Source organism: Centropristis striata, chromosome 18 (genome assembly GCF_030273125.1).
Source record: "Centropristis striata isolate RG_2023a ecotype Rhode Island chromosome 18, C.striata_1.0, whole genome shotgun sequence".
NCBI lineage: Eukaryota > Metazoa > Chordata > Actinopteri > Perciformes > Serranidae > Centropristis > Centropristis striata.
This window is the reverse complement of record NC_081534.1, coordinates 32,876,917-32,904,524: the sequence shown is the minus strand read 5'-3', so window position 1 is coordinate 32,904,524 and position 27,608 is coordinate 32,876,917. Positions and strand designations below refer to the sequence as shown.

The following is a 27,608-nucleotide window of genomic DNA, read 5'->3' as shown; positions in this document are numbered from 1 at the left end:
GATTTATTACCTCAGAAATGTTTGTAGGACAACACTATGGTCTCAATCGCTATTAAAAAATCTTCCTCAAGACAATCTGATGTTAATAGAGTAAATAATGGCCCCATTTAGAAGAAAATAGAAGATAAAGAATTGTATGATTTGGGGGCGGGGCTACCTTTGATTGACAGGTCACTAACAAGGAGAGCTGTCACCAGGAGAGAAGCAGAACAGTGCGTATCCATGGCAACGCCTCAATAAAGTTATATATAATGTCATATAGATATAAAAAAGGATGTTTAGCGGTTTGGTCTCATAACTTTGACCCTTTCACTGTATTTTAACTTAATGACAGTTTATTTGAACGTTTTGTTCATTAAATGTCTTGTTCAGTGTTTGGTTGGACTAACAGACACTCCAAGGAGTCGCTGCTCAGTTTTCTGAGGTCAGTAACCAACATTTTGTTTTTGTTTTTTGCCAAAACTAACATCCCAGTTGATGCTAACATGAGTCAGTCAGGTGGAGGTGTAGAGAGGCTGTAGTCAGTGATCAGATCCCTATATATATATATATATATATATATATATATATATATATATATATATATGTATCCATAGATATATAGAAATACTCCATTGGTCCCAAAATGGGAAATTACTGTGTTTCAACAGCAGCAAAAAGTAAAACCAAGTCTATTAAAATTCACAGACAGTGTTAAAGTGCAACTCTCATGTTCATTACGATAACGTTTTCTAAATATTTTTTAGTGGTTGAGACACAGATTTGTTATTTTTTATATTTTTGCACTTCATTTTGTGTGATTTGTTGCCAATTAAAGATGAAATCAGTAAGATTCCCATATTGTTTACACTGAATAGGCCTATTGTGCAGCATTTGTCATGTAATTATTAGACACTTACAAGGCTGGAAGTCAAATTAGTCAGTACTGTAAAGTAGTTAAATAAAGATGGCATATAAATTCATGTATGTTTATCTCATTTCATTATAACCTATAGACTATAAATAAGAGTTTATATGTTGGGTCTATAGTGTTGTGTTGGTTAAACCAGCTATTCTCAACCTTGGGGTCGGGACCCCAATTGGGGTCTCGAGATGATTTCTGGGGGTCGCCAAATCATTTTGGAAGTCAGCTCTGTCTCCACTGTGTTAAAGTGTTCATGTGTTCATGTGTTTTAGTCTTTTTGGTCATCTTGTTTCTTTTTTTGGTCATTCTGGTTTTTTTTTAGGTCATTTTGTGTCTTTTTTTGATCATTTTGTGGTCAATTTGTGTCTTTTTTTGGACATTTTGTGTCTTTTTTTGATCATTTTGTGGTCAATTTGTGTCTTTTTTAGTCATTTTGTGTCTTTTTTGGTCAATTTGTGTCTTTTTTGGTCAATTTGTGTCTTTCCTTTGGTCATTTTGTATCTTGTCTTTGGTCATTTTGTGTCTTTTCTGGTCATTTTGTGTCTTTTTTTATCATTTTGTGGTCCATTCGTGTCTTTTTTGGTCATTTTCTTTCCTTTTTTTGGTCATTTTGTTTCTTTTTTTGGACATTTTGTGTCTTTTTTTGATCATTTTGTGGTCAATTTGTGTCTTTTTTAGTCATTTTGTCTTTTTTGGTCATTTTGTGTCTTTTCTTTGGTCATTTTGTGTCTTTTCTTTGGTCATTTTGTGTCTTTTCTGATCATTTTGTGTCTTTTTTGATCATTTTGTGTCTTTTTTGATCATTTTGTGGTCCATTCGTGTCTTTTTTGGTCATTTTCTTTCCTTTTTTTGGTCATTTTGTTTCTTTTTTGGGTGATCTGAACTGTGCGTGTGAGATTGTGTTCAGTTAGCGGGGGTCGCGGACAACATGCATGTTAAATTGGGGGTCGCGACTCAAAAAGGTTGAGAACTACTGGGTTAAACTATAGAAGGATTTATTGCTTATGAACGGAAAAGAAGATTAGGAATTTTTTAAAAATAAGCGCAGATTAAATCGCAATCGCGATATTGATGAAAAGAAAAATCGCAATTAGATTGTTTTCCCAAATCATTCAGCCTCAGTTTTTACTCACTGGGGTCGTTGAGCTCGTGCTGTGCTGCCGTCCTCTTCCCTTTGGGGGGGTTTCGGGCCCCGCAGCAGCCGGCCGAGGTGCCGGCTAGCAGCGGGGCCCGGCCGTTGCTCAGAGGGACCAGAGTGGTCCTGGTGGTGGTGGTGGTGATCCTGATGGGCAGGGTCTCCCCGCGGGGCCCCCTCATGGTGGTGGCCGGTTTGTAGAAGCTCTGCTGGGGGCCGTTTGGTCCGGGGGAGGGCTGGGAGCGGATGGGGGGCCGGGGGGTCGGGGACGACAGCGTGGCCTGCTGGCAGGGCAGCAGCACGGGGCCCGAGCCACAGCTCACACACCTGCTGCCGTCCTCACAAGGCTGGCTGCACTTCACACACACAGGCTGGTAGACGGCCGGCCGCAGGGGCTGAGAGGGGAAAAACATAAATATGTTTATTGCTTCTATCCATATCATTCATATCATTATTTGCACACACAAAATGCACACACAAAATAAACATTTTTTCCCCTCTTTTTGTGTCTTTTTTATGTAATTTTGTGTCTTTTTTTGGTCATTTTGCGTCTTTTTTTTTTTTTTTTTTTAAGTAATTTAAGTTTTTTTCTTTCATTTTGTGTCTTTTTTTAGTAATTTTGTGTCTTTTTTTGGTCATTTTGTGTCTTTTTTTTTTTTAAAGTAATTTAAGTTTTTTTCTGTCATTTTGTGTCTTTTTTTAGTAATTTTGTGTCTTTTTTTGGTCATTTTGTGTCTTTTTTTTTTTTTTAAAGTAATTTAAGTTTTTTTCTGTCATTTTGTGTCTTTTTTTAGTAATTTTGTGTCTTTTTTTGGTCATTTTGTGTCTTTTTTTGGTCATTTTGTGTCTTTTTTAGTAATTTTGTGACTTTTTTTAAGTAATTAAGTGTTTTTTCTGTCATTTTGTGTCGTTTTTTTATAATTTTGTCTTCTTTTGATTATTATTATTATTATTATTATTATTATTATTATTATTATTATTACACACAAAAATATCTTCTTTTTATCTCTTTGTCTTTCCTGTGACAATGTTCTGAATATATTGTAAATTAATGTTTTGGTGTTATGGTCGGTCCAATACAACCGTTTGAATTTGATGCTCACAACTAGAGACACATTTCACAATAAAAGAGGAACCACCTATTTAAATCCATCCTTATAAAAACAGATATTATTAAATTTAACATATCAACTGCTTCCGTTTTTATGTTTTTGCTCTGTTAGACGGTGGAAAAACTTTTTATTTTCTGCATTTTAGCCTTTTAGTCCTTCCTCAAACTGCTATAAAAACACTATATATATTAATAGTGATATCCACTCTCACTGAGTTAACCCTTTAAGTTTCAAAGTTTATTAAGGGCTTATTATAGGAGCTGAGGTTGAAATTTACACCAAATGATTGGAAAATTAAAAGGCTAAAATGTTACTGATGATGGACGCTTTCAGATTGAAAAGCTGGTTTGTAATCTGCCTTTTGATGACACACAGGACTTTATTTCTGTCCCTAACAGTGATAAAACCACTCAGACTGTGTGTCTGTAAAGGTCACAGCACGTTCTGTCCCAGAGAACAGCTGAATATGAAACATTACTGTCTGCACTATGGTGTCTGTGTGTGTGTGTGTGTGTGTGTGTGTGTGTGTGTGTGTGTGTGTGTGTGTGTGTGTAGACTGATGAGGGATCACAGCAGCCCGGCTGCACCAAACATTTACATCATCAGTTGCAACAAAAGTGCTTCAAGCTCAGACTGAGAGGAGGGACAGGTGCATTCTGGGTAATGTAGTCCTGTCCTCTGTGCTGCTGCTGTGTCTGTTCTTACCTCGGCTGCTTTGACCTGCGTGGGGAAAGAGCAGCATCCCTCCAGCAGTTTCCTCTTCGGCTGGGCGCGGCGCTTTATGTTCAAGTTTTCCTCTTCTGAAAGGTGAAACAACAACAACAACAACACGGTCAAGACAAGTTTGATTGGCTGAACTGAGTGATTTATTGTTGTATCAACTGGAGGAGCAGCGCCCCCAGTTATAGCTGCACCATCAGAAAATATGCTCCATGAAAATCATCTACGTTCATGATTTTATCAAAGATTGGTCCGGGTCCGGACCGAGTTTCGCCATTTGGTGATGCCTGTTTTAAACTGTCATCATACAAAAATCTGCTGAAACCTTCATGTAGTGTGAACTCAAAGTCTTTTTGAAATCTGTGTCGTGTGTCCCAGGCTTAAGTTGTGTAAATTTTCTGGTTTTCAAGTGTGACACCTCAAAGTAAAACCTGGTAAACGTGTCCTATATTTGGCTTAATTTCAAACCAGATTGGAAACAGACTGTTTGTACCACTCAGTGCGTTTACATGCAGTTTAATGCGAGCGGCTAATGTGCCACCGGCTGATGCGACCGCCTAATATGCAACCGGCTAATGCGACTGGCTAATGTGCGACCGGCTAATGCGACCGCCTAATGCGACCGCCTAATGTGACCGCCTAATATGCGACCGGCTAATGTGACCGCCTAATGTGACTGGCTAATGCAACCGGCTAATATGCAACCGCTAATGTGACCGGCAAATATGCGAGTGGCTAATGTGCGATCGGCTAATGTGCGAGTGGCTAATGCGACCGTCTAATGTGCGACCGGTTAATGTGACCGGCTAATGCGACCGGCTAATATGCGACCGGCTAATATGCGACCGGCTAATGTGACCGGCAAATATGCGAGCGGCTAATGTGCGATCAGCTAATGTGCGAGTGGCTAATGCGACCGTCTAATGTGACCGCCTAATGTGCGACCGGTTAATGTGACTGGCTAATATGCGAGCGGCTAATGCGAGTGGCTAATGTGCGATCAGCTAATGTGCGAGTGGCTAGTGCGACCGGTTAATGTGACCGCCTAATGCGACCGGCTAATATGCGACCGGCTAATGTGACTGGCTAATATGCAACCGGCTAATGTGACCGGCAAATATGCGAGCGGCTAATGGGACCGGCTAATGCGAGTGGCTAATGTACTAGCGGCTAATGTACGAGCGGCTAATGTACGAGCGGCTAATGCGCCAGCGGCTAATGCACAAGCGGCTTTCTTGGATGTTTTTGATCCGGGGTCATACTCCAGCGTGGGGGCGGAGCATGCAGAGCATGCACACATGTGTTGTCTTGTCATACATGCTGGCGAAAATCCTATTCCCATAACATTATCGTTGTCGTTATCTTGTATAATGACAATAAAAACTCTTGAATCTTGAAAAGGTTTACACTGGCTCCAACCTGCTGCAGACTGCTGCAGATCTGTGCCACGGCTGAAGTGAAGCAAACGTCACCTGACAGGTGCACGCTGATAACTGAATCCCAAGACTTTGTCAATATTTCTTCAGATTCTCTCTCATCTATCTAACAGCTGGACTCTGAGAGGATTGGACTGATTTTAGTGAGCACATCAAACTAAAAGTGAAATAAAACGCTCTGTTAGCTCAGCACAAGGCCACTCTTTGTCCAAAACTCTCTCTGAGACTCCTTTTACTCACATTTTGTACATTCCCACATAAAAAATAAACAGCTGATGATTAAATAAAAATATTTTGGGAACCGTTTGCCTTCAAGGTCACCCACATTTTCCTTTTCTTTTCTTTTTTTCTTTTTGTGTTGCCAAAACCGTTTGGTGGAGTTGTTTCATCAGTGTTCCTCACTGTGTAGCTGCAGCCTTTGTAAGTCATTTTGTGTCCTTTTTTGGTCATTTTGTGTCTTTTTTGGTAATTTTGTGTCTTTTCTGGTCATTTTGTGTCTTTTTTGGTCATTTAGTGTCTTTTCTGGTCATTTTGTGTCTTTTTTTGGTCATTTTGTGTCTTTTCTGGTCATTTTGTGTCTTTTTTGGGCCATTTTGTGGTCAATTTGTGTCTTTACTTGTCATTTTGTGTCTTGTTTTGGTCATTTTGTGTCTTTTTGGTCATTTTGTGTCTTTTCTGGTCATTTAGTGTCTTTTCTGGTCATTTTGGGCCATTTTGTGGTCAATTTGTGTCTTTTTTGGGCCATTTTGTGGTCAATTTGTGTCTTTTTTGGTCATTTTGTGTCTTTTTTTGATCATTTTGTTTCCTTTTTTGGTCATTTTGTGTCTTGTTTTGGTCATGTTGTGTCTTTTTGGTCATTTTGTGTCTTTTCTGGTAATTTTGTGTCTTTTTTATTATTTTGTGGTCAATTTGTGTCTTTTTGTGGTAATTTTTTGTCATTTTGTGGTCAATTTGATTATTTTTTGTGTAATTTTTTTGTGTCTTTTCTGACAAATCCCAAAGTATCAAGTTGTTACTTTCCAAGGAGTCTCTGGCTTGAAGCTGACTGTTACACACTCAGGAGGTCAGAATGGACCTTTAAACTGATAGCAAAGGACTTAGATTAAAAGTAACAATAAAATATAAAAATATATATAAATGCACAGACAGAGAGATGTTTTAGTTGTTGTCTGCTTCATTATTTGTCAACTACTGCTTTAAAGAAAACACCCTGAATGTGTTTGAGTGTGTTTGGAGACTCCACCTGAGATCTCTGGACAGGTGAGGACGATGCTGTCCACTTCTACAGCTTGCTGCGTGGTGGAGAAGTCGTTTCTGCAGAAAGAACAACAACAATGTAGTCAGTGAAATTATTATTAAACATGCATCACACAGCAGATGAGGAGGAAGGTTTTTGCTGATAAAAGTGGAACTTCAAGAACCTTTTATTGACTTTCAAGGCTTCAATGAGACGTTTTTCTAATGATTAAGTTTAACTCAAAGCCTCTGGAAAAAGTAAGGGAACCCTTGAATTTAATAACTGGTTTGGCAGCAATAACCTGAACCTTTAATGACAAATTAATGCAGAAAACAAGGAGATTTCAAAGGGTTTACATGCTTTTACTTGCCACTGAATATTGTATTTAGACGATGTATATATACATATATTTTTTGGTCATTTTGTGTCTTTTTTAAGTAATTTTGTGTCTTTTTTTAGTAATTTTGTGTATTTTTTTGGTCATTTTGTGTCTTTTTAAAGTAATTCAGTGTTTTTTCAGCCATTTTGTGCCTTTCTTGTCATTTTGTGTCTTTTTTTGGTAATTTTGTGTCTTTTTCTAATAATTTTGTGTTTTTTTTAGTAATTTTGTGTCTTTTTCTAATAATTTTGTGTCTTTTTTTGGTAATTTTGTGTCTTTTTCTAATAATTTTGTGTCTTTTTTCTAATAATTTTGTGTCTTTTTTTGGTAATTTTGTGTCTTTTTCTAATAATTTTGTGTCTTTTTAGGTAATTTTTTGCTTTTTTAAAGTAATTTAGTGTTTTTTCAGTCATTTTGTGTCTTTTTTTTGTAATTTTGTGTCTTTTTATTGATCAGATCAGATTTAATGACAAATTAATGCAAAAAAAAAAAGGAGATTTCAAAGTGTTTACATGCTTTTTCTTGCCACTGTATACTGTATTTGGTATCAGTATGATGTCATATACTGATATGAAATATCAGTTATGTATTTCTCGTTAAGTAATAGTTCGGACAACAATTTAGCTCTGTGGCACGGAGAGAAATAAGTTTGGGGTTTTAGTGTAAACATGCTGAACAGATGGGGGTCAAAGGTCAGTGGAGATAACAGATATTTCACCACGGCAACAGAGAAGCTAATAATCAGCCAGAGACAAGTTAAATATAAACACGCCTTGGATTCTTTTACTCACATTTAAAAGTATTTTCCTCCTGATGACGATTAAAGACGACAGCAGACTAGAATCTAATTGTCCGGTGCAACATTTCGTCTGAGGAAATAAACCTCTGAATGGATCTTTAATGATTAGAAGTGACGGCTAGCTGCAGCTCCACTGAGATATGAATCAGTTATGAGCTGCTGGAGCGCTTTTAATGCTGAATCATCATCTCCGGAGGTCCTGGAAAGACTTCTGGTTGGAAGAACTTAATACAAATATTACAGTAAGTATTCTCCGGGACACAACCGACCAGGCTGGAGGTATAAAAACACCGTCTGGCTGACTATTCTCTGGCCTCGGACCGGAATTATTGGCACTTTTTTTTGGCTAGAAGTTGCAAAGACAATAATGAAAATATGTGGAACAAAAGTTGATTTGTCTTGGGGATAATGTTGCAAGAAAGAAATGATCTCACATTAGTGGCTGCAGGCAGAAACTCTGCTGGACTAAAGAACAACTGGAGTTTAACTTCAGTGAAATAAAGGTGGATTCTTCTTTTGGGGTTGGAGATAAAACTTTAGGGCCTCGTTAAACACAAGTGATTTCCTAGTTTTCTGCATTCATTTGTCATTTGTGTCTTTTTTTAAAACAATTTTGTGTCCTTTTTTATAGTAATTTTCTGTCTTTTTATAGTAATTTTCTGTCTTTTTTTTAGTAATTTTGTGTATTTTTTTGGGTCATTTTGTATCTTTTTTTGGGGTAATTTTGTGTCTTTTTGGTTATTGTGTCTTTTTTAAGTAATTTAGTTTTTTTCTGTCATTTTGTGTCTTTTTTTGTCATTTTGTGTCTTTTTTTGGTCATTTTGTATCTTTTTCTAATAATTTTGTGTCTTTTTTAGTAATTGTGTCTTTTTTTGGTCATTTTTGTGACTTTTATACGTAATTTAGTGTTTTTTTCAGTCATTTTGTGTCTTTTTTTGGTAATTTTGTGTCTTTTTTGGTCATTTTGTGTCTTTTTTTGGTAATTTTGTGTCTTTTTTGGTCATTCTGTGTTTTTTTTCTGTCAGTTTGTGTCTTTTTTAGTAATTGTGTCTTTTTTTGGTCATTTTGTGACTTTTATACGTAATTTAGTGGTTTTTTTCAGTGATTTTGTGTCTTTTTTTGGTCATTTTGTGTCTTTTTTAGTAATTTTGTGTCTTTTTTTTGTCATTTTGTGTCTTTTTTAAGTAATTTAGTCTTTTTTCTGTCATTTTGTGTCTTTTTTTTAAGTCATTTTGTGTTTTTTTTTGGTCATTTTGATACTGCCTCCAGCAGCCCCCAGGTAATTTGAGACCTCTGGTTTACATGCTTTTTCTTGCCTCTGTATATTGTATTTAGGTGGTGTAAAGTGTCATTTGCTGTATTATCTGATGAAACATCAGGAAAGTATGAAAAATTGCATCTCAGCAGAGCCTAATTCCAGCTGTTGTTGCTGCACAAACAGTGACGGTGTGTTGATCCTGAGTCCACGGGGAGTTAAAGTCTCAACGTGTGATTTAGAGAAGAGAAACACCTGCTTCTACTGTTCATGGAGCATTTAATCAGCATCACTGTTCCTCACGCAGACGCTTTCTGTCACGCACCAGCTGCATTTTACACAACAAACAACATATTTATGAGCAGAAAGGAAACCCACAGTGACACAACAAGAGACGCTGCTGATGGGACAAGAAGCATGAAATGAGAAATGAGATCCACTGTGATTCTTACCTTTCCTTCAAATCAAGGCTGCTGGGAGATAAAAACCAAGAGAGAGAAACGTCTCACTAAGGAACTAAGGAATTCAGGGTTTTTTACAGCCTGAACTTCAATTAAAGGTTTTTTTCATCTTTCAGGAGGATGAATGTAATGAGGCAGAGTTTATCTCCAGGTTTAAATGTCTTTTATCTGCACTAAAGAATATCTGCTGTGCATCTAATACAAGCTGAGTCTGATCCAAGTCCAGGTGATGAACTCCGTCTCGCTCCTTTAACCCATTTAGGACTAAAACGGCGGGAAAAACCTCTGATTGGTGATTTTAAAATAAGTTTTTCTGTAATTGATTTTTCAGCCTCTGTAGCAGATAGAAATGAAATTCAAATATTGTGTCTTTTTTTGACCATTTTGTGTCTTTTTTGGTCATTTTTTAGTCATTTTGTGTCTTTTTTTTTGGTCATTTTGTGTCTTTATAATCATTTTTGGTCATTTTTTGTCTTTTTTTAGTCATTTTGTGTCTTTTTTTAGTCGTTTTGTGTCTTTTTTTGGTCATTTTTTTTAGTCATTTCGTGTCTTTTTTTGGGTCATTTTGTGTCTTTTTAATCATTTTTGGTCATTTTGTGTCTTTTTTGGTCATTTTGTGTCTTTTTTTAGTCATTTAGTGTCTTTTTTTTGTAATTTTTAGTCATTTTGTGTCTTTTTAATCATTTTTGGTCATTTTCTGTCTTTTTTGGTCATTTTGTTTCTTTTTTAAGTCATTTAGTGTCTTTTTTTGGTCATTTTGTGTCTTTTTTTGGTCATTTTGTGTCTTTTTTTGGTCATTTTTAGTAATTTTGTGTCTTTTTTTTTGTCATTTTGTGTCTTTTTTTTTGTCATTTTGTGTCTTTTTTTTTGGTGATGATTTCAAAGTTCTGGAAAAGTCCCATGATGCATTGCGACATTCCCACATGTATCCTGATGCATAGTAAAGATGAGAGGTGAGAGAGCCCAGACCAGACTGTGTCCCCTGTACCTTTGGACTGGTTTCCTTATTGCGGAGGGCATCTGTGCGTGCTGGAAGTGTCGTCCCTGTAAGACGATTCCTTGCGAAGGAGCCGGACTGATGATGAAATAGTTGGTTCTGTTGGGGATCGGGGAGGACGTTGCTACTGTGAGAGGGACCTCGCTGCACCACAAACACAGAGAAAACAGTCAGAAACACAGACACTGTCAGGTTACAGTGTTATTATAATTAATCACAGTAAAGAACACTTAACAGGGTAGTCAAACATTATCTATATCTAACTTAAAGTGCTCAAATAATCTCTGAGTGAGGCATCCAGAACAATATCTAAAATATTTTACCTTCAAATTAAAAATGTTGCTGCCGTTTTATTAAGTCTGGTTATTATTTTATTTTATTTATTATTATTTATTCATTTATTTATCTTCATTTTCCACTTTGTTAAGCAAGTGCTTCATTTATTTGTGGACTTTATAAGACTTAGAACTGCCTGTAAAGCTAGTTGAAGTGGGGTTTTTTTTTTCAATCAAGTGTTCTATAAATAAAGGTATTATTGTTGTTATTTATGTGTCTGTTTCTATAAATATTCCCATCACTGGATTCAAACGGAGCTACATGATGAACAAATAAAAATTGCTTAAATATTGTGTGAAAAAAAACCAACTATTTTTAAAAAATCAATTTCCATTTTTTTATAAATGTATAAAAGAGAATGTGAGAAAATGTATATTCTCACAAAAAAATAAATTTGTGAGCTAATAAATTACTTGCAGTAAGGCTGGGTGATAACATGATGTCATCAAAACAATATAAAAACATACATCATATCAATCATTTTTAATATCCCTTCTGTTGAAACGTGTAAAAAGCAGCAGCTGAACTGTGTTTTTATAACATTTACACTTTGGATCAAACCAAAGAGGCTCTGTTTAGGTTTTTTAAATTGTTTATGTGGTTATATTAGTTACCAGAGAACACGTTTTATTATGATATATTAAGGATGAATGTCCTTATAGAGACATGAAATCACCTCTAACAGGACAGAAGGTTTTGGCCTGAAACACTTTTTCCACATTTCTGACTGAAATCTCGTCTGTTTATGTTTCCAAACCACCTGAACATTGTCACATCCAGACGTCTGCAGCAGCAGAACTCATATAAATATAAATATAAATATAAATATAAATATAAATATAAATATAAATATAAGAGAGAGAAACGTACGTGAGCCTTTTGGGGGCCAGCTTGTTGAGAGGCCTCATGTGATTATTTGGCCGGTTTTCATACGTTCTCAAAGGGTCGGAGGAGGTGAAGTGTCGAAGAGTTGGAGACTGGAGACAAAACACACAATATTAATAATAAATATCATCATCAGATCATCAGGACAAGATCAAACGCTTCACATCATCTATTACAGGAGATTTTATTATTGGGGAATGTTAAACTGTTGATTTCAGAGACACAGCTCCAGTTGTTCTGCTCATAAATCTGTAATAAACACTGTGTTTTGCTTCACATTTTAAAAAATTTAGAGTTACAAACCCTTAAAACATTATGATATGACTATATTAAGTCCCTAATCCCCTATGCTTAATGATGTCTTATGAGTTGCTGCAGAATTTTTTCAATTGCTACGATTCTTTTTTTTTTTTATTTCTTTTTTTTAACACAGATTTGGTGCTTATTTATACTATTTTGGAAATTATAAAAATGGTGCAAATCCTTCCAAAATACCACATTAAGACACCAACAGAACAATCTGTGCTGTGATTTGTTTCAAAAACTTTTTAAAAACGTTTTATACATTTATCAGGAAAAACGACCAAATAAATAGTGAGTTCTTGCTGTTTTTCTCTGTTTTCTATCATTATACACCAAATATTTTTGGACTGCTGATCAAAGAAAATAGACATTTAAACTATTTTTTTGCAAGAAAATTGCCAAAAAAAAAAAGCCCAAGAGAAATAGTGTCTAATAATAAATTGATTAAAACAATTGCTGCCATTTTTTACACAGATTAAGAGCTTAATTTAATCATTTTGACAATTTTGAAATTGATAAAAATGGTCAAACCCATAGAAAAATCCATGCTGGATTTAATAAAACTTGTTTTATTTATTTATCAGAAAAAATGACCAAATAAAAAGTGAGGTCTTGCAGCTTTCCTCTGTTTTATATAATTGGAAATTAAATATTTTTGGACTGTTGGTCAAAGAAAACAAGACATTTAGTCTCTTTTTCACAAGAAAATTCCTTGGAATTTTTTTTTACTATTTTGGAAATTGTGTATAATAATAATAATAATAATAATAGACTGATTAAAAACAACGACTGCTACCATTTATTACACAGATTTGGTGCTTAATTTGAACATTTTTACCACGTTAGAATTGATAAAAAATGGTCAGAAATCTCTCAAAAATATCACAGTAAGACATTGAAGATCACAATACAAAAATCCCTGCTGGATTTAATAAAACTTGTTTCATTAATTGATTCATCAAGAAAAACTGCCAAATAAAAAGTGAGCTACTGCTTTTTTTCTGTTCTATTTCATAAACTGAATATTTTTGGACTGTTGATCAGAGAAAACAAGACATTTAATCTCTTTTTAATCAGAAGATTCCTTGGATTGTGAGTGAGAAGACTAATTTTCCTACGTTTCTATGTATAAATTATTTCTGTAGAGTGGAATTTGCGGCCTGGAGCGCAGTTTTCAAACTTATTTTTTGACAGTTTTTTCTCTCCCTCTACACTCTGGTGATGATGTCACACACTGTGACACCAACATTCCGTGCAATACACACCCATTATAATCTCAGAATTTCTCCAAAAATGATCATGGTCATTGAACAGGGATTTACGTCGCGAAAAATTCGTATTCTGTAGAGAAAAGTAATAGCACACCGATCCTGATCAAACCGCACGTTCTGATGTATAATTTGTCCTGCAACTCTTCAAGTTGTAGGACTAGTAGCAGGACGAAATTGCGTCCGCAAGAGGAAGAAGAAGAAATCCACAGTATAACAGTAGTGCAGCACTGGTCCCTACAGATATTGCTGTATGGGACCAGTGCTCGGTGCAATTGCCCCGAGGCCCTAATAATGATAATAATAATAATTATACAATTTTAACGACAGGATTGTGAGCATTTTCATTCAGATATCTAGAGGTCACAGATCAAGTGAGCCCTGTGAAGATGTCATAATTCAGCCTGATTTTGGAGCTTTTTTCACCCTTTAGTAAGAAGATATGATGAGATAATAGCTTCCTGTGTTAAAGCTTCTTATGAAGCTTCATCTTTGAACTAGAACTCCCTGCAGCCGGTTCCAGACAGTCAGTCTGCAGCCTCCAGCTCCTCAGGCGCCACCCAGACCCCAGAGCTGTCTGAGGGCCGCCAGGGGCCCCGAGGGCCCACTGGGAGACAACAGAGAGAGAGAGAGAGAGAGAGAGAGAGAGAGAATAAAGAGAGAGAGAGAGAGAGAGAGAGAGAATAAAGAGAGAGAGAGAGAGAGAGAGAGAGAGAGAGAGAGAGAGAGAGAGAGAGAGAGAATAAAGAGAGAGAGAGAGAGAGAATAAAGAGAGAGAGAGAGAGAGAGAGAGAGAGAGAGAGAGAGAGAGAGAGAGAGAGAGAGAGAGAGAGAGAGAGAGAGAGAGAATAAAGAGAGAGAGAGAGAGTTGTACCTTCTTGTCCTCCGGGGAGGAGTTCTGCTGGCGCTCCATCTCCTCCACGCTCACCACGCTCGCACTGAAACACACACACACATTATGGTCACACTCATGTTTGTGAATATTAATAAAATAATAATAATCATTAGTTGAATTAGTCCTGCTATTTTAAATTTAGATTAAATCTGTAAAAAAAAAACTTCATTTTTTTTTTAAAGTGCAAAGAAACGAAGATGCCCGCAATGAAGTTATATGAACACAGATTGTGGTCAGAAATTACTTGTTTTATTAATTTATCAGGAGAAACTAACAAATAAAAGATTGCTGCTTTTCAGTTTGATATCATTATAAACTGAATATTTTGGGGTTTTGGAATATTGATCAAAGAAAACAAGACATTTAAACTCTTTTGCATGAGAAACTTCCTTGAAAACAAATTATTGAAAACAGATCAATATAAGGAGAATAACATTTTTCATTCCAATTTTCTTTGAAAAAAACCAAACTTTTTTTAAACATAATACTTCCTTATAAGACATGCATAAGACACAACATATAATTGGTTTACGGATGCAAAGATTCATATTGTCTATAAACAGATGATTATCCACAGCACCCGCTGGTTATAATGGACATTTTTGACAGTTTTCTAAATTGTATATAATAAAAAAAATGATTGAAAATAGATTAACAAAGAGAATAATCATTAATTGCAGATTGACTATATTAAAACTTAGATTAAATGTGCAGAAAAGCATTTAAACACGTAAAAAAGGTGCATCAAAACTAATTTCCCTGCATGTTTCTGGATGTTTTTCTGGGGTTTTGGACATTAAACTTCTTTTTCCATTAGAATATTCTCTGAAAATAACACTTTTTTAAATAATATATACAACATATAATTGATTTAAGATGATAAAGATGATTAGATGATTATCCATAGCACCCGCCAGTTATTACGGACATTATTACTGTTTTCTAAATTACTATATCCAAAAAAAATGATTGAAAAAAAGAATAATAAAAGAGAATATTCGTAAGTTGCAGCTTTAATATATTAAAACTTAGATTAAATGTGTAAAAAAAGCATTTTAAATCATTTGAAAAGTGCAAAGAAATAAAAACTCTGGCATTCATATTGTCTATAAATAGACAATACGAATGTTATTATGGACTTTTTTTTAGGTTATTATGGACTTTTTGACAGTTTTCTAAATTGTATATACTAAAAAAGTGATTGAAAACAGATAAATAAAAGAGAATAATAATCAATTGCAGGCTTACTATATGAAAAAGTTGATTAAATGTGCAAAAAAGCATTGAAACACTTCAAAAAAGGTGCATCAAAAGTAATTCCCCTGCATGTTTCTGTCTGTTTTCTGTCCTGATGATGGATTTCTATAATCCAGGTAAACTAACTAACGGAGGTGATTTATTGTCCTGCTGCTCTTAAAGGGCCGGAGCGTATTTAACCAGACGGGAGCAGCTGCTCTGAGGTGTTTTCCTGTGTGTGTGTGTGTGTGTGTGTGTGTGTGTGTGTGTGTGTGTGTGTGTGTGTGTGTGTGTGTGTGTGTGTGTGTGTGTGTGTGTGTGGTGATGCAGTGCAGCTCTGAAGTGCTTACTCATGACTCCTCTCCTCTTCACTGTCACCAGACAGAGAAAAGCTCCAGTTGTGCTTGTAGCCTCCATCTGGCCTGGTGTCTGATCTATCCAGGGCTGCAGCGGATAAAACACCGTCAACACACAGCACACGGGCAGAAAAACCAGCAGGAGAACTCTACCTTCCTGCTGGTTCTGAAAATATTCATCTGCATAAAGCATCTTTCTATTAACGACACCGTACTCTCATGTCACTGCAGGGAAGTGTCTGATTGCAGAGTTATTTAACGGATTCTTTTAGTCAGTTTGCATGATGTCAGTTAGACCAGTAGTTCTCAACCTTTTTGAGTCGTGACCCCAAATTTAACATGCATGTTGTCCGCGACCCCTGCTCACTGAACACAATCTCACACGCACAGTTCAGATCACCCAAAAAAGAAACAAAATTACCCAAAAAAGAAACAAAATCAACAAAAAGACACAAAATTACCCAAAAAAGAAACAAAATGACCAAAAAAAGGAAACAAAATGACCAAAAAGACTCAAAATTACCAAAAAAGACACAAAATTACCCAAAAAAGAAACAAAATCAGCAAAAAGACACAAAATTACCCAAAAAAGAAACAAAATGACCAAAAAAAGGAAACAAAATGACCAAAAAGACTCAAAATTACCAAAAAAGACACAAAATTACCCAAAAAAGAAACAAAATCAGCAAAAAGACACAAAATTACTAAAAAAGACACAAAATTACCCAAAAAAGAAACAAAATCACCAAAAAACGACACAAAATGACTAAAAAAAAGACACAAAATGACTAAAGAAAGGAAACAAAATGACCAAAAAAGACACAACTTGACCACAAAATGATCAAAAAAAGACACAAAAGGACCAAAAAACACACAAATTGACTAAAAAACACACAAAATGACCAAAAAAAGACATTAAGTGACCAAAAAGACAAACACATGAACACTTTAACACAGTGGAGACAGAGCTGACTTCCAAAATAATTTAGCGACCCCCAGAAATCATCTCGTGACCCCAATTGGGGTCCCGACCCCAAGGTTGAGAATAGCTCAGTTAGATAATACAGATATCACTCTGTAGATATACAGATTATTATTACAGCACCAGTGATTTGTGCTATGCTTTGTGACATGAGAGTAAGAATAAAGATGTTTTCACAATTAAATCTGAACTTCAGGGTGTTAAAAAACGGCATTAAGTCTCTGTGAGAATACAGAATTCACCAAACTTTAAGAGTCCTGCATGAAAAACAGATCACTGGTGACAATTTCTCCCACAAACACAAACACCTTCTCTATTATTTTGGGGTTAAAGGTGAGTGTTAGTCTCCCATCAGTGTCTAAATATGTCAAAAAAGTGAAAAAATCCACTGTGCATCAATGAAAAATGGACCTTTATGGATCTTTTTGCTCATTAAAACAATCCAAAAAAAGTATTTTTGTATGAATGCTGCAAATCATCATCCACTAATGAGCTCCTGAACTAATGCAAGGTTTAAATAAAGTCCCTGTTCAATAAAAACAATTAATACAGCACTGTGAAAAAGTCTTAGGCAGCTGTGAAAAGCTGTAAAATAAGAGTTATTGTTCAAAAATACAACTGTTAAGTTTATTTTTATTTTTATTTCAATTAACAAAATGCAAAGTGAGTGAACAGAATAAAAATCTAAATCAAATCAAAGCAGCATCAATTCTTCTGGACACGTTTTCACACCTGCCTGAGACTTTTGCACAGTACTGTATATAAAGTGGGAATTTCAAAATAAGAGCGTGGATATGTTTACTTTGCATCGATAATATTAGATTGTTATAAAATAGGATTTATTTCTAAAGTAATGCATAGGACTCATCGGTTATTATGGACAGTTTTACTACTTTGGGAATTGTGCATAATAAATTGATCGAAAACAATTACTACCATGTGTTATTACACAGATCTGCTGCTTAATATTAACATTTTGATTGTTTTAGAAATGATTAAAATGGTCCAAACCATAGAAAAATCCCTGCTGGGTTTAATAAAACTTGTTTCTTTCATTACAGCATCAATTCTTCCAGAGACTTTTTCACACCTGCATGAGACTTTTGCACAGAACTGTATATATAGTGGGAATTTCAAAATAAGGGCGTGGATATGTTTACTTTGCATGGATAATATTAGATTGTGGATCACTGATTGATATATTGTTGCATCCCTAGATGGAACAAGAGACTAGAGGAAGAGGAATATATTATCAGCTGAAAGTGTCCCATTAGAGACATATTGATATTTATCAGTATCAGTATTTATGTTGTCCGAAAACTTGAACTGCGCAGTAGCTCAGTGCTAATAGGCTAACAGTTAGCCAGTACAGTGTGTATGTTAGAGCTGCAAAAATTATTTGATTAATCGAACAATAATCAATTATTATATTAATCGTCGACTATTTTGATAATCAAATAATTGGTTTGAGCAGTTGTTTTTTTTTAAGACAATAAGTCTAAATTCTCTGATTTCAGCTTCTTCACTGTGAATATTTCTGGTTTCTTTGTTCCTTTATGACAATAAACTGAATATCTCTTTGGTTTGTGGACAAAACAAGAGATTTGAGGACGTCATCTTGTGGTTTGGGAAACACTCATTGATATTTTTATACATTTTATTGACCAAACAACTAATCGATTTGTTCACAACAAGCACCGGACACTTGGCACAGTAAGTGATGCCGGTTTGTTTACGATCAGCGGCGGACACCATGTGGACAGTTAGCATGTGGCTTGTTTTGTTATGTCCCGGCATGAAACGGCACCATGAAAGGGTCTATAGAAAGGTTGGTAACTATCTGTATCAGTATATACGTTTGTCTGATTTGCACATATATGAAAACTGTTTCTACTAAACGTATGATTATATATGTGGTGACTGAATGTCAATGTAAGTACAATGTATAATAATAATAATTATGTTAAATATTCCTTAAGAAGTACAGTATTTGTTTACGAAAGCATCATTCTGAGTAGCTCTGCATTGTCATATCGGTGCAAAATACGTTTTTTTAACGTTTCCAGCTCAAAAATAATTTCCTTCTATAATCATTATCCGTCTCAAAAATGCCACATTGTTCAGGAGTCGGGAACTTATAAGAACTTTACTGTTTGAGTTGCATTTTCTATAGCACCAAAGCTGTTGTTGCACCATCTAAAAAGTCAAGATGTGTGGAAACGACAGCACCTCCAACCCTTATTTTACTTTTATTCTTTGTTTTATTGCTGCAAATCAGCACAAAAAAACACTTGGAGCGTTTGTTTCCTGCTTGTCTTACTTCTCACGTATGTTTTCATCTCAAAAACACAGTTTGGAGACTAGAAATAACAAAACACAGACCTGGTAGAGTGTGACTGGACTTCAGCGCTGCTGATTAGAGGACAGCATGTCAGACACTTTAACCAGCGTCTACTGTGAGTTCAGACTGGAGAGGAGACAGAAAACGCCTCTGTGGGCTGGAACCAACAGCCAGCCAGTACAAACAGAAACATGGAGGGTCAAAGGTCAAACCCCCGACAGCCTCTGGAGCTAAAAGTGTTCAGGGTCACAGAGGAACTCTCTGTTTACCTGTTTTCATCTGTTCAGCAGCATGCAGGACACGCTGCTCAGCAGACTCACAACCGACATTTATAAGAGCAGAAGTTGGATTCCAGAGCATCCAGAGCTGCTTTACAATAAGACTTTTTAATTCATGTGTTCATTTATTCCTCCAAGGCAGGGCTCTCAAACTCTAATTACCTGGGGGCCGCTGGAGGCAGAATAAAAATGACCAAAAAAAAAACTAAATCACTTTAAAAAAAACACAAAATGACCAAAAAAAAAACAAAATCACTAAAAAATGACACAAAATGACCAAAAAAGACACAAAATGACCAAAAAAGACACAAAATGACAGAAAAAAACTAAATTACTTAAAACAAAGACACAAAATGACCAAAAAAATACACAAAATGACTAAAAAAAGACACAAAATGACCAAAAAAAGACACAAAATGATCAAAGAAATACACAAAATGACCAAAAAGAGACACAAAATTACTTGAAAAAGACACAAAATGACCAAAAAAAGTAATTAAAGGGACCTTCCTCACACAACACAGTAAAGTGCCATTCATATAAAACTCACATTAAACTTTCATATCAAGGTGGGGGCCACAAAATATCATCACGAGGGCCACAATTGGCCCGCGGGCCACGAGTTTGAGACCCCTGCTCTAAGGAGTGTGTAGAGTTGACATGTGGACTGACTGAAGCCTGACGGTGCGTTCATGTGCAGCAGTTTTGGAGTAACGACTGATGATAAAACATCTGTAATCTGCTGAATAATAATAATAATAATAATAATAATAATAATAATAATAATAATAATAATAATAATAACCTCCTTCATTCTGCAGGGAAGTCTGAAGCAGAAATACACCAAGACTTTCTATGTTCAGTGGTACAAAACAGCCAATCACAGTGCAGGAATAAAGTCCATCTCTCCCCCAGCTGATGAGGCTCCGCCCCCGTGCAGTGTAAACAAACCCTCAGTTCAGACTGCAGGAGCGTTTAAAGAGACTGAATCAGACTAACAACACATTTCTACCAGCGGAGGAGCAGTAGAGTTAAATATCCAGTTATCGTTTCCTACTGAAAGTTTATTAAATTTGTATATTTAATACTACAAACAATGCAAAGAGTCAAAAGTGTTTAAATTCAACACTAGAATGCAGTTTTGTCTTACAGAACTATTTAAAAGGCTTATTTTTGTTAGTTTTTTTTCTATTTAATTAGTTCTTCTATGAATGTAATTGTTTAGCTTTTATAAATTGACATGTGGCACATCTGAAAAGTGAAACTTCCTCCACAGAGTCAGTAACTGGGTCTATTCTGGTTTATATTCTGCTGCTGTAAACCCAGTGACCTCACAAACTCCAGCTGCATCATCATGCTAATGCTTGTTATCCATCTGGCTGCCAGCCCAGCAGGTAAACATCTCCAACAGTCATTTCTCACAGACACGAGGGGAACGTACAGGCCTTAAAGCTGCAGCTCTTTCTGCTCTACAAGCCTGATTCACATTTCAACGTTTCTGTCTCTCCTGCTGATTCTCATCAACATGGTGCAGCTCAGAGCAAACATCCAAGAGCACTGAATACATATTTTCTTTGACCCTTTATAACATATACAATCTAAAGTCACCGTTTAATATGAATGTATAATCTATTTACATTTTTTCTGACATTTTTAGAGACACTGTGAGCAAAATTCATTACCGTAACACATTTTTATATAAAAAATAAAAACTTTTTTTGTTGTTTTTTTCCTTGGCAAGCACTGCAGCTGTATTTTTTGGTAATTTTACGTCTTTTTCGGGTAATTTTGTATATTTTTTGGGTAATTTTACATCTTTTTATGGTAATTTTACATCTTTTTATGGTTATTTTGTTTCTTTTTTCTAATTTTGTATCTTTTTTGGTAATTTTACGTCTTTTTATGAAAATTTTATATCTTTTTTTGGTAATTTTACGTCTTTTTTTGGTAATTTAACGTGTTTTTGGTAATTCTGCGTCTTTTTTGGGTAATTTTGTATCTTTTTGTGGTAATTTTTATGTCTTTTTTTGGTAATTTAACGTCTTTTTTTGGTTATTTTTACGTCTTTTTTAAGTAATTTTTACGTCTTTTTTGGGTAATTTTTACACCTTTTTTTTGGTAATTTTACATATTTTTGGTCATTTTTACGTCTTTTTTTTTGGTAATTTTGTATCTTTTTTTGGTAATTTTACGTCCAATAAAGGGTTAAAAACCATTATGTTCTGTTAAATTATACATTTTTAAACAAATGTGTATTTATTTTTATTAAGGTTATTCAATATTTAATGTATACAAGTGTAGGGAAACCATGACATTTTTTTATCTGGACGCATTACGGTGATGAGTTTGTGAATCAAAAATATGTTTAAAAATATAATTTTAACACAAAACAATGAATTGTGCCTCATTATGGCTATATTGTTCATTCATATAAAAGTGAAATATATGTAGTTTAATAAAGTATGTCCTTATAATCTTCACAGACATAGTTTAGCCCAGTAGTTCTCAACCTTTTTGAGTCGCGACCCCCAATTTAACATGCATGTTGACCGCGACCCCCGCTCACTGAACACAATCTCACACGCAGTTCAGATCAAAAAGACACAAAATTACCAAAAGACAAAAAATGCCCATAAAAGACACAAAATGACCAAAAAGACACAAAATGACCAAAAAAAGACACAAAATGACAAAAAAAGACACAAAATGGCAAAAAAAAAGACACAAAATGACCAAAAAAGACAAAAAATGCCCATAAAAGACACAAAATGACCAAAAAAAGACACAAAATGGCAAAAAAAAAGACACAAATTGACCACACAATGATCAAAAAAACACGAAATGACAAAAAACACACACAAAATGACCAAAAAAAGACTTTAAGTGACTAAAACACATGAACACATGAACACTTTAACACAGTGGAGACAGAGCTGACTTCCAAAATGATTTGGCGACCCCCAGAAATCATCTCGTGACCCCAATTGGGGTCCCGACCCCAAGGTTGAGAATAGCTGGTTTAGAGGATTAGCAGAAAAACTGAAGAGATGAGACTATAAATAAAGAAAAAAACCTGCTGCCTGTTTTTAGAAAATGATCCTTTAAAGGGCTTTTTAAACGACGAGACGACTAATCTTCAGAAGTTTGAGAATCAAACATCAGATTATGATCCCAGAGCGATTTTCTGCCCCGTTCAATCCTGCACCAGCCAAATAAAGCTGCTTCTAATCTCCTGCAGCTCACACACACACACACACACACACACACACACACACACACACACACACACACACACACACACACACACACACACACACACACACACACACACACACACACACACACACACACACACACACACACACACAGTCAAAGTCTGCTGAAGATTCATGCTCCACTTTCCAGCTTCCATAAATCACAACAGACTGTTAGTGAGGGGACGTTTAGATCCCTGCTGAGCTGCAGCTACTCATTTATAGTACCAACAGGAGATTCTCCTGCAGGATGAAATCAATGATGGAGGATCTGATGATACACACTAGATTTATCCAAACAGACTGAACCCAGACGAGAGGAGAGAGAACTTTGACTCTAACGTGACGTCACCTAGCAGCTCTGAACCTTCAGTCAGGGAGTCAGAAACATGCAGTTAATCCAGTAGTTCTCAACCTTTTTGAGTCACGGCCCCCAATTTAACATGCATGTTGTCTGCGACCCCCGCTCACTGAACACAATCTCAATTCAGATCACCCAAAAAAGAAACAAAATGACCCAAAAAAAGACACAAAATGACCAGAAAAAACACAAAATGACCAGAAAAGACACAAAATGACCAAAAAAGACACAAAATGACCAGGAAAGACACAAATTGACCAAAAAAGACACAAATTGACCAGAAAAGACACAAAATGACCAAAAAACGAAACAAAATGACCAAAAAAAGACACAAAATGACCAAAAAAATACACAAAATGACCAAAAAAGGAAACAAAATGACCAAAAAAGGAAACAAATTGACCAAAAAAGACACAAATTGACCAAAAAAGACACAAAAAGACCATAAAAGACACAAAATGACTAAAAAAAAGACACAAAATGACCAGAAAAAACACAAAATGACTAAAAAAGACACAAAATGACCAAAAAAAGACACAAAATGACAAAAAAAGACACAAAATGACCAGAAAAAACACAAAATGACCAACAAAAGGAAACAAAATGACCTAAAAAGACACAAAATGACCATAAAGACTAAAACACACGAACACTTTAACACAGTGGAGACAGAGCTGACTTCCAAAATTATTTGGCGACCCCCAGAAATCATCTCAAGACCCCAATTGGGGTCCCGACCCCAAGGTTGAGAATAGCTGAGTTAATCAAACACGTGATTTCCTCTACAAGGAGCTAGAGCTGCACAGTTATGGCCAAAATGATAATCAGGGAAAACATCTGTATTTTTACTGCACTACTTTTAAACAAACAGTAGGAACAGTTTTTAGTGTCCGGTGCTTGTTGTTAAAATTTTTGAAAAAACACTAAATTACTTAAAAAGACACAAAATGACCAAAAAAGACACAAAATTACTAAAAAAAAAAGACACAAAATTACTGAAAAAACACTAAATTACTTTAAAAAAAGACACAAAATGACCCAAAAAAAAGACACAAAATTACTAAAAAAGACACAAAAACACATTTCAATTCCAATGTTAAATATTCTGGAGATTTAAAAACTCATTGCTGTGGAAAAGGATGAACTTATTATGCTCTAATATGGTTATAAAGTTAAAACAACTATCGTTTATCGTGATAGTTTCTGGGAGAATATATCGTCCTATAAAATGTGTTTTTTAGGTGACAGGCTGAGAAGAAACCAGTGAATTTTGGAGCCGATCTGATTATCGCCGTGGAAACACACAGTATTTCTGTGTGTTGTTGACATTGTGAGATAAGACTCAACCTGTCACAACAACAACAATATGAAGGTCGTGTCTCTGTGGTGTTTACAGACACATTTACATTTAGACCAATGTTTAACCACAGAGAAGGCAGAAATAAACAGCAGAGCAGACAGGAAGCTCAGGGAAATGAACTACAAGGACCACTTTGGAAACAAGTGGTTTTATTATCTGAATATCCTCTGGGATTTATAACAGGAGGATATTTGGAGTTGTTGTGCTTTTAAATGACTAATAAAAATCTGATCAAAGACTAAAAATATGCTAAAATGTACAGATGAATCTCAATAAATTAGAATATGATATAAAAGTAAATTTCCAGAAGTCAAACAGACTTTTCAGAGGACATTTACATATTAAACAGACTTTTTAAAATTAATTAAATGTATGTTGTTATAAACTGTATGCCGTTCCCACAGAAACTTTAAAAAAATTTCTTCTTTTGGCCAATTTTTTCCTACATTTTTTGTAATTTGGACACATTTCAGTTTACATATTAAACATACTTTTTAAAATTGGTCTTTTGTGATATTCAAATGTTTTGAGACACTGAATTTCTAGGTCTAAATGTAAGCTAAAATCATTATAATTAGAAGAAATTAAATAAATGAAGACATGAAATGTTTCATTCTGTGTGTAATGGATCCATATATAATGTGTTATTTCACCTTTTTGAATTGAATTACTGACATGAATAAACTTTTCTATCATATTCTAATTTATTGAGATGCACCTGTATAATGGCTGTTAAGACTTCTGCCCTTATTTTTATGATTAAAGTGCATTTTTTTTGTTACAGAGTCAATTTTATTTACCGATTTTGTTTGTTTTCTTATTTTAGGATGTTGTTTTCATATTTCAATACCAAAGTCTGTATATTAAGAATGAGAAGTTCACTTTGAAAGGGTATTTCGATGGCATAGTGCGGTCTTAAAATGACGATAATATTGTTTATTGTTTATTTATTTCCGATCAATCTACACTATTACCACAGAATACTACAGGAAAATAAAGGTTTTATCATCATTTATATTTACACCAATGCACCAAGTAATAGCAAAAATGTTGTTGATGCACAAGTCTTTAACCTGTGAGGAGTCAAATCAGTTCTGCTGTCAGTTCAGTGACAAATAATCCAATCTGCTCGATGCAAAGTCCTCGATACAGATCTTTATCTTTTATGATACGCCTCCAGATTGAAACTCCCACTTTATAATTATTCTCTTTTACACTTTTATACTCTAGTTAAAAAGAATAGATTGTTTTTTTGTTCAAATGTCAGAAAAACACAGTTTTAAAATAGTCAAATCAGATTGTAGTTGCCTTTTGTGAGTTGATTTAAAAGTAACAGACAGTGTGAGAAATCTGATACGATATGAGACGATACTGAGATTGAATTGAATTGAAATCACATCGTGGCAGACACCATCATATCAGAAAAATGTTGCATCATTGTCCAAAATATGGATAAACCATATAGTGAATAAAACTTTCGATTTAGACGCCAGAACTGCTGGATGTGGAGAAAAGTCTAGGGCACTGTATTTGTTTTATTTCCACACTGTTTTCTTACATTTAGCAGACCAAATTAGGTTAATATAGAAGCAAGATGATATAATAGTTAGCTTAGTTTCAGCCCAACACCTGATTGTTTTCATTCCTTATGCAAAATTTAAATATTAAGTCATATTGTTACATCTTTACCTGCTGTCCTCTGCAGCTGAACACACTAATGACATGTTAACCAGGTATTGAGCTCTTCTTCTGTGTTTGGGCCTCAATAAAACGTTTTTAATGCTGTTTTAATTGTTGTATCGTATAAAATATGAACATATCGTACAGAGAATTCAACTTTTAACTTAGACGCCTACAACTGCTGGATGTTGAGAAAAGTCTAGGACACTACAAATGTATTTTCTCACTGTTTTCTTACATTTAGCAGACCAAATTAGAAGCAACATGATATAAAAGTTAACATAGTTGCAGCCCAACACCTGATTGTTTTAATTCCATATGCAAAAGTTAAATATTAAAGCATATTGTTACATCTTTACCTCCTGTCTGTGGGCCTTAATAAAACGTTTTTAATGCTGTTTTAATTGTCGTATCGTTGTCCAAAATATGGATATATCATATAGGAATTAAGCTTTTGATTTAGACCCCTACAACTGCTGGATGTGGAGAAAGGTCTAGGACACTGTATTTGTTTTTTCTCACTGTTTTCTTATGTTTAAGCAGGAAGAAAATAGATTAATCTAGAAGGAAAATGATATAGTAGTTAACTTAGTTGATTTGAGCTTAATTTTGAATTAAACTCACTGATTTCTAAAGTTTAGCAAAACCAAATTACATTAATCTAAAAGAAACATGATAGTTGGTTGCAGCCCGACACCTGTTTGTTTAATAACTTCAGTAAAAGTTAAATATTAAAGCATATTGTTACATATTTACCTCCTGTCTGTGGGCCTTAATAAAACTTTTTTAATGTTGTTTTAACTGTTGTATCGTTGTCCAAAATATGGATAAATGGTATAACATACAAAACTTTAGGTTTAGTTTAAGTCGGGGACAGTATAAGTGTTTTTACTCATGGTTTTCTGATGTTTAGCAGACCAAATTAGAATATTCTAGAAGGAACATGATAGTTAGTTGCAGCCCGACACCTGATTGTTTTGATTCCTTATGCAAAAGTTAAATATTAAAGCATATTTTTACATCTTAACCTCCTGTTTATTGGCCTTAATAAAACGTTTTTAATGCTGTTTTAATTGTCGTATCATTGTCCAAAATATGGATAAATTGTATAACATACAAAACTTTAGGTTTAGTTTAAGTCTAGGGCAGTGTAGTTGTTATTTCTTACAGTTTTCTTATGTTTATCAGACACTAATGACATTTTAACCCAGTTATTGAGCTCTTTTTCTGTCTGTGGGCCTTAATAAAACGTTATTAATTGTATATATTTAGTTTAAAAGGCTCCAGCCTCTCATCGTTTTCTGATGTTTAGCAGACCAAATTAGAATATTCTAGAAGGAACATGATATAATAGTTAACTTGGTTGCAGCCCGACACCTGATTGTTTTGATTCCTTATGCAAAAGTTAAATATTAAAGCATATTTTAACATCTTTACCTCCTGTCTGTGGGCCTCAATAAAACGTTTTTAATGCTGTTTTAATTGTGGTATAGTTGTCCAAAATATGGATAAATTGTACATACAATTTATACATACAAAACTTTAGGTTTAGTTTAAGTCTGGGGCAGTATAAGTGTTTTTTCTCACTATTTTCTAATGTTTATCAGACACTAATGACATTTTAACCCAGTTATTGAG

General features: G+C 34.9%; 1 protein-coding gene across 2 annotated transcripts in view; it reads right to left on the bottom strand.

The window, feature by feature from the left end:
* Window positions 1–27,608, bottom strand: part of senp6a (SUMO specific peptidase 6a) — a 44,601-nt gene that overhangs the window by 15,280 nt on the left and 1,713 nt on the right. The window contains exons 2-9 of one of the 2 annotated variants that reach the window (XM_059355819.1): window positions 15,709–15,802; window positions 14,102–14,165; window positions 11,642–11,748; window positions 10,427–10,579; window positions 9,430–9,450; window positions 6,551–6,621; window positions 3,857–3,951; window positions 2,038–2,434 (exon numbers count right to left, since the gene is read on the bottom strand). In XM_059355819.1, the coding sequence (XP_059211802.1) occupies window positions 2,038–2,434; window positions 3,857–3,951; window positions 6,551–6,621; window positions 9,430–9,450; window positions 10,427–10,579; window positions 11,642–11,748; window positions 14,102–14,165; window positions 15,709–15,802 (1,002 nt within the window). The remainder of the gene's footprint in view (window positions 1–2,037; window positions 2,435–3,856; window positions 3,952–6,550; window positions 6,622–9,429; window positions 9,451–10,426; window positions 10,580–11,641; window positions 11,749–14,101; window positions 14,166–15,708; window positions 15,803–27,608) is intronic. The other variant, XM_059355820.1, reaches the window with a different exon arrangement.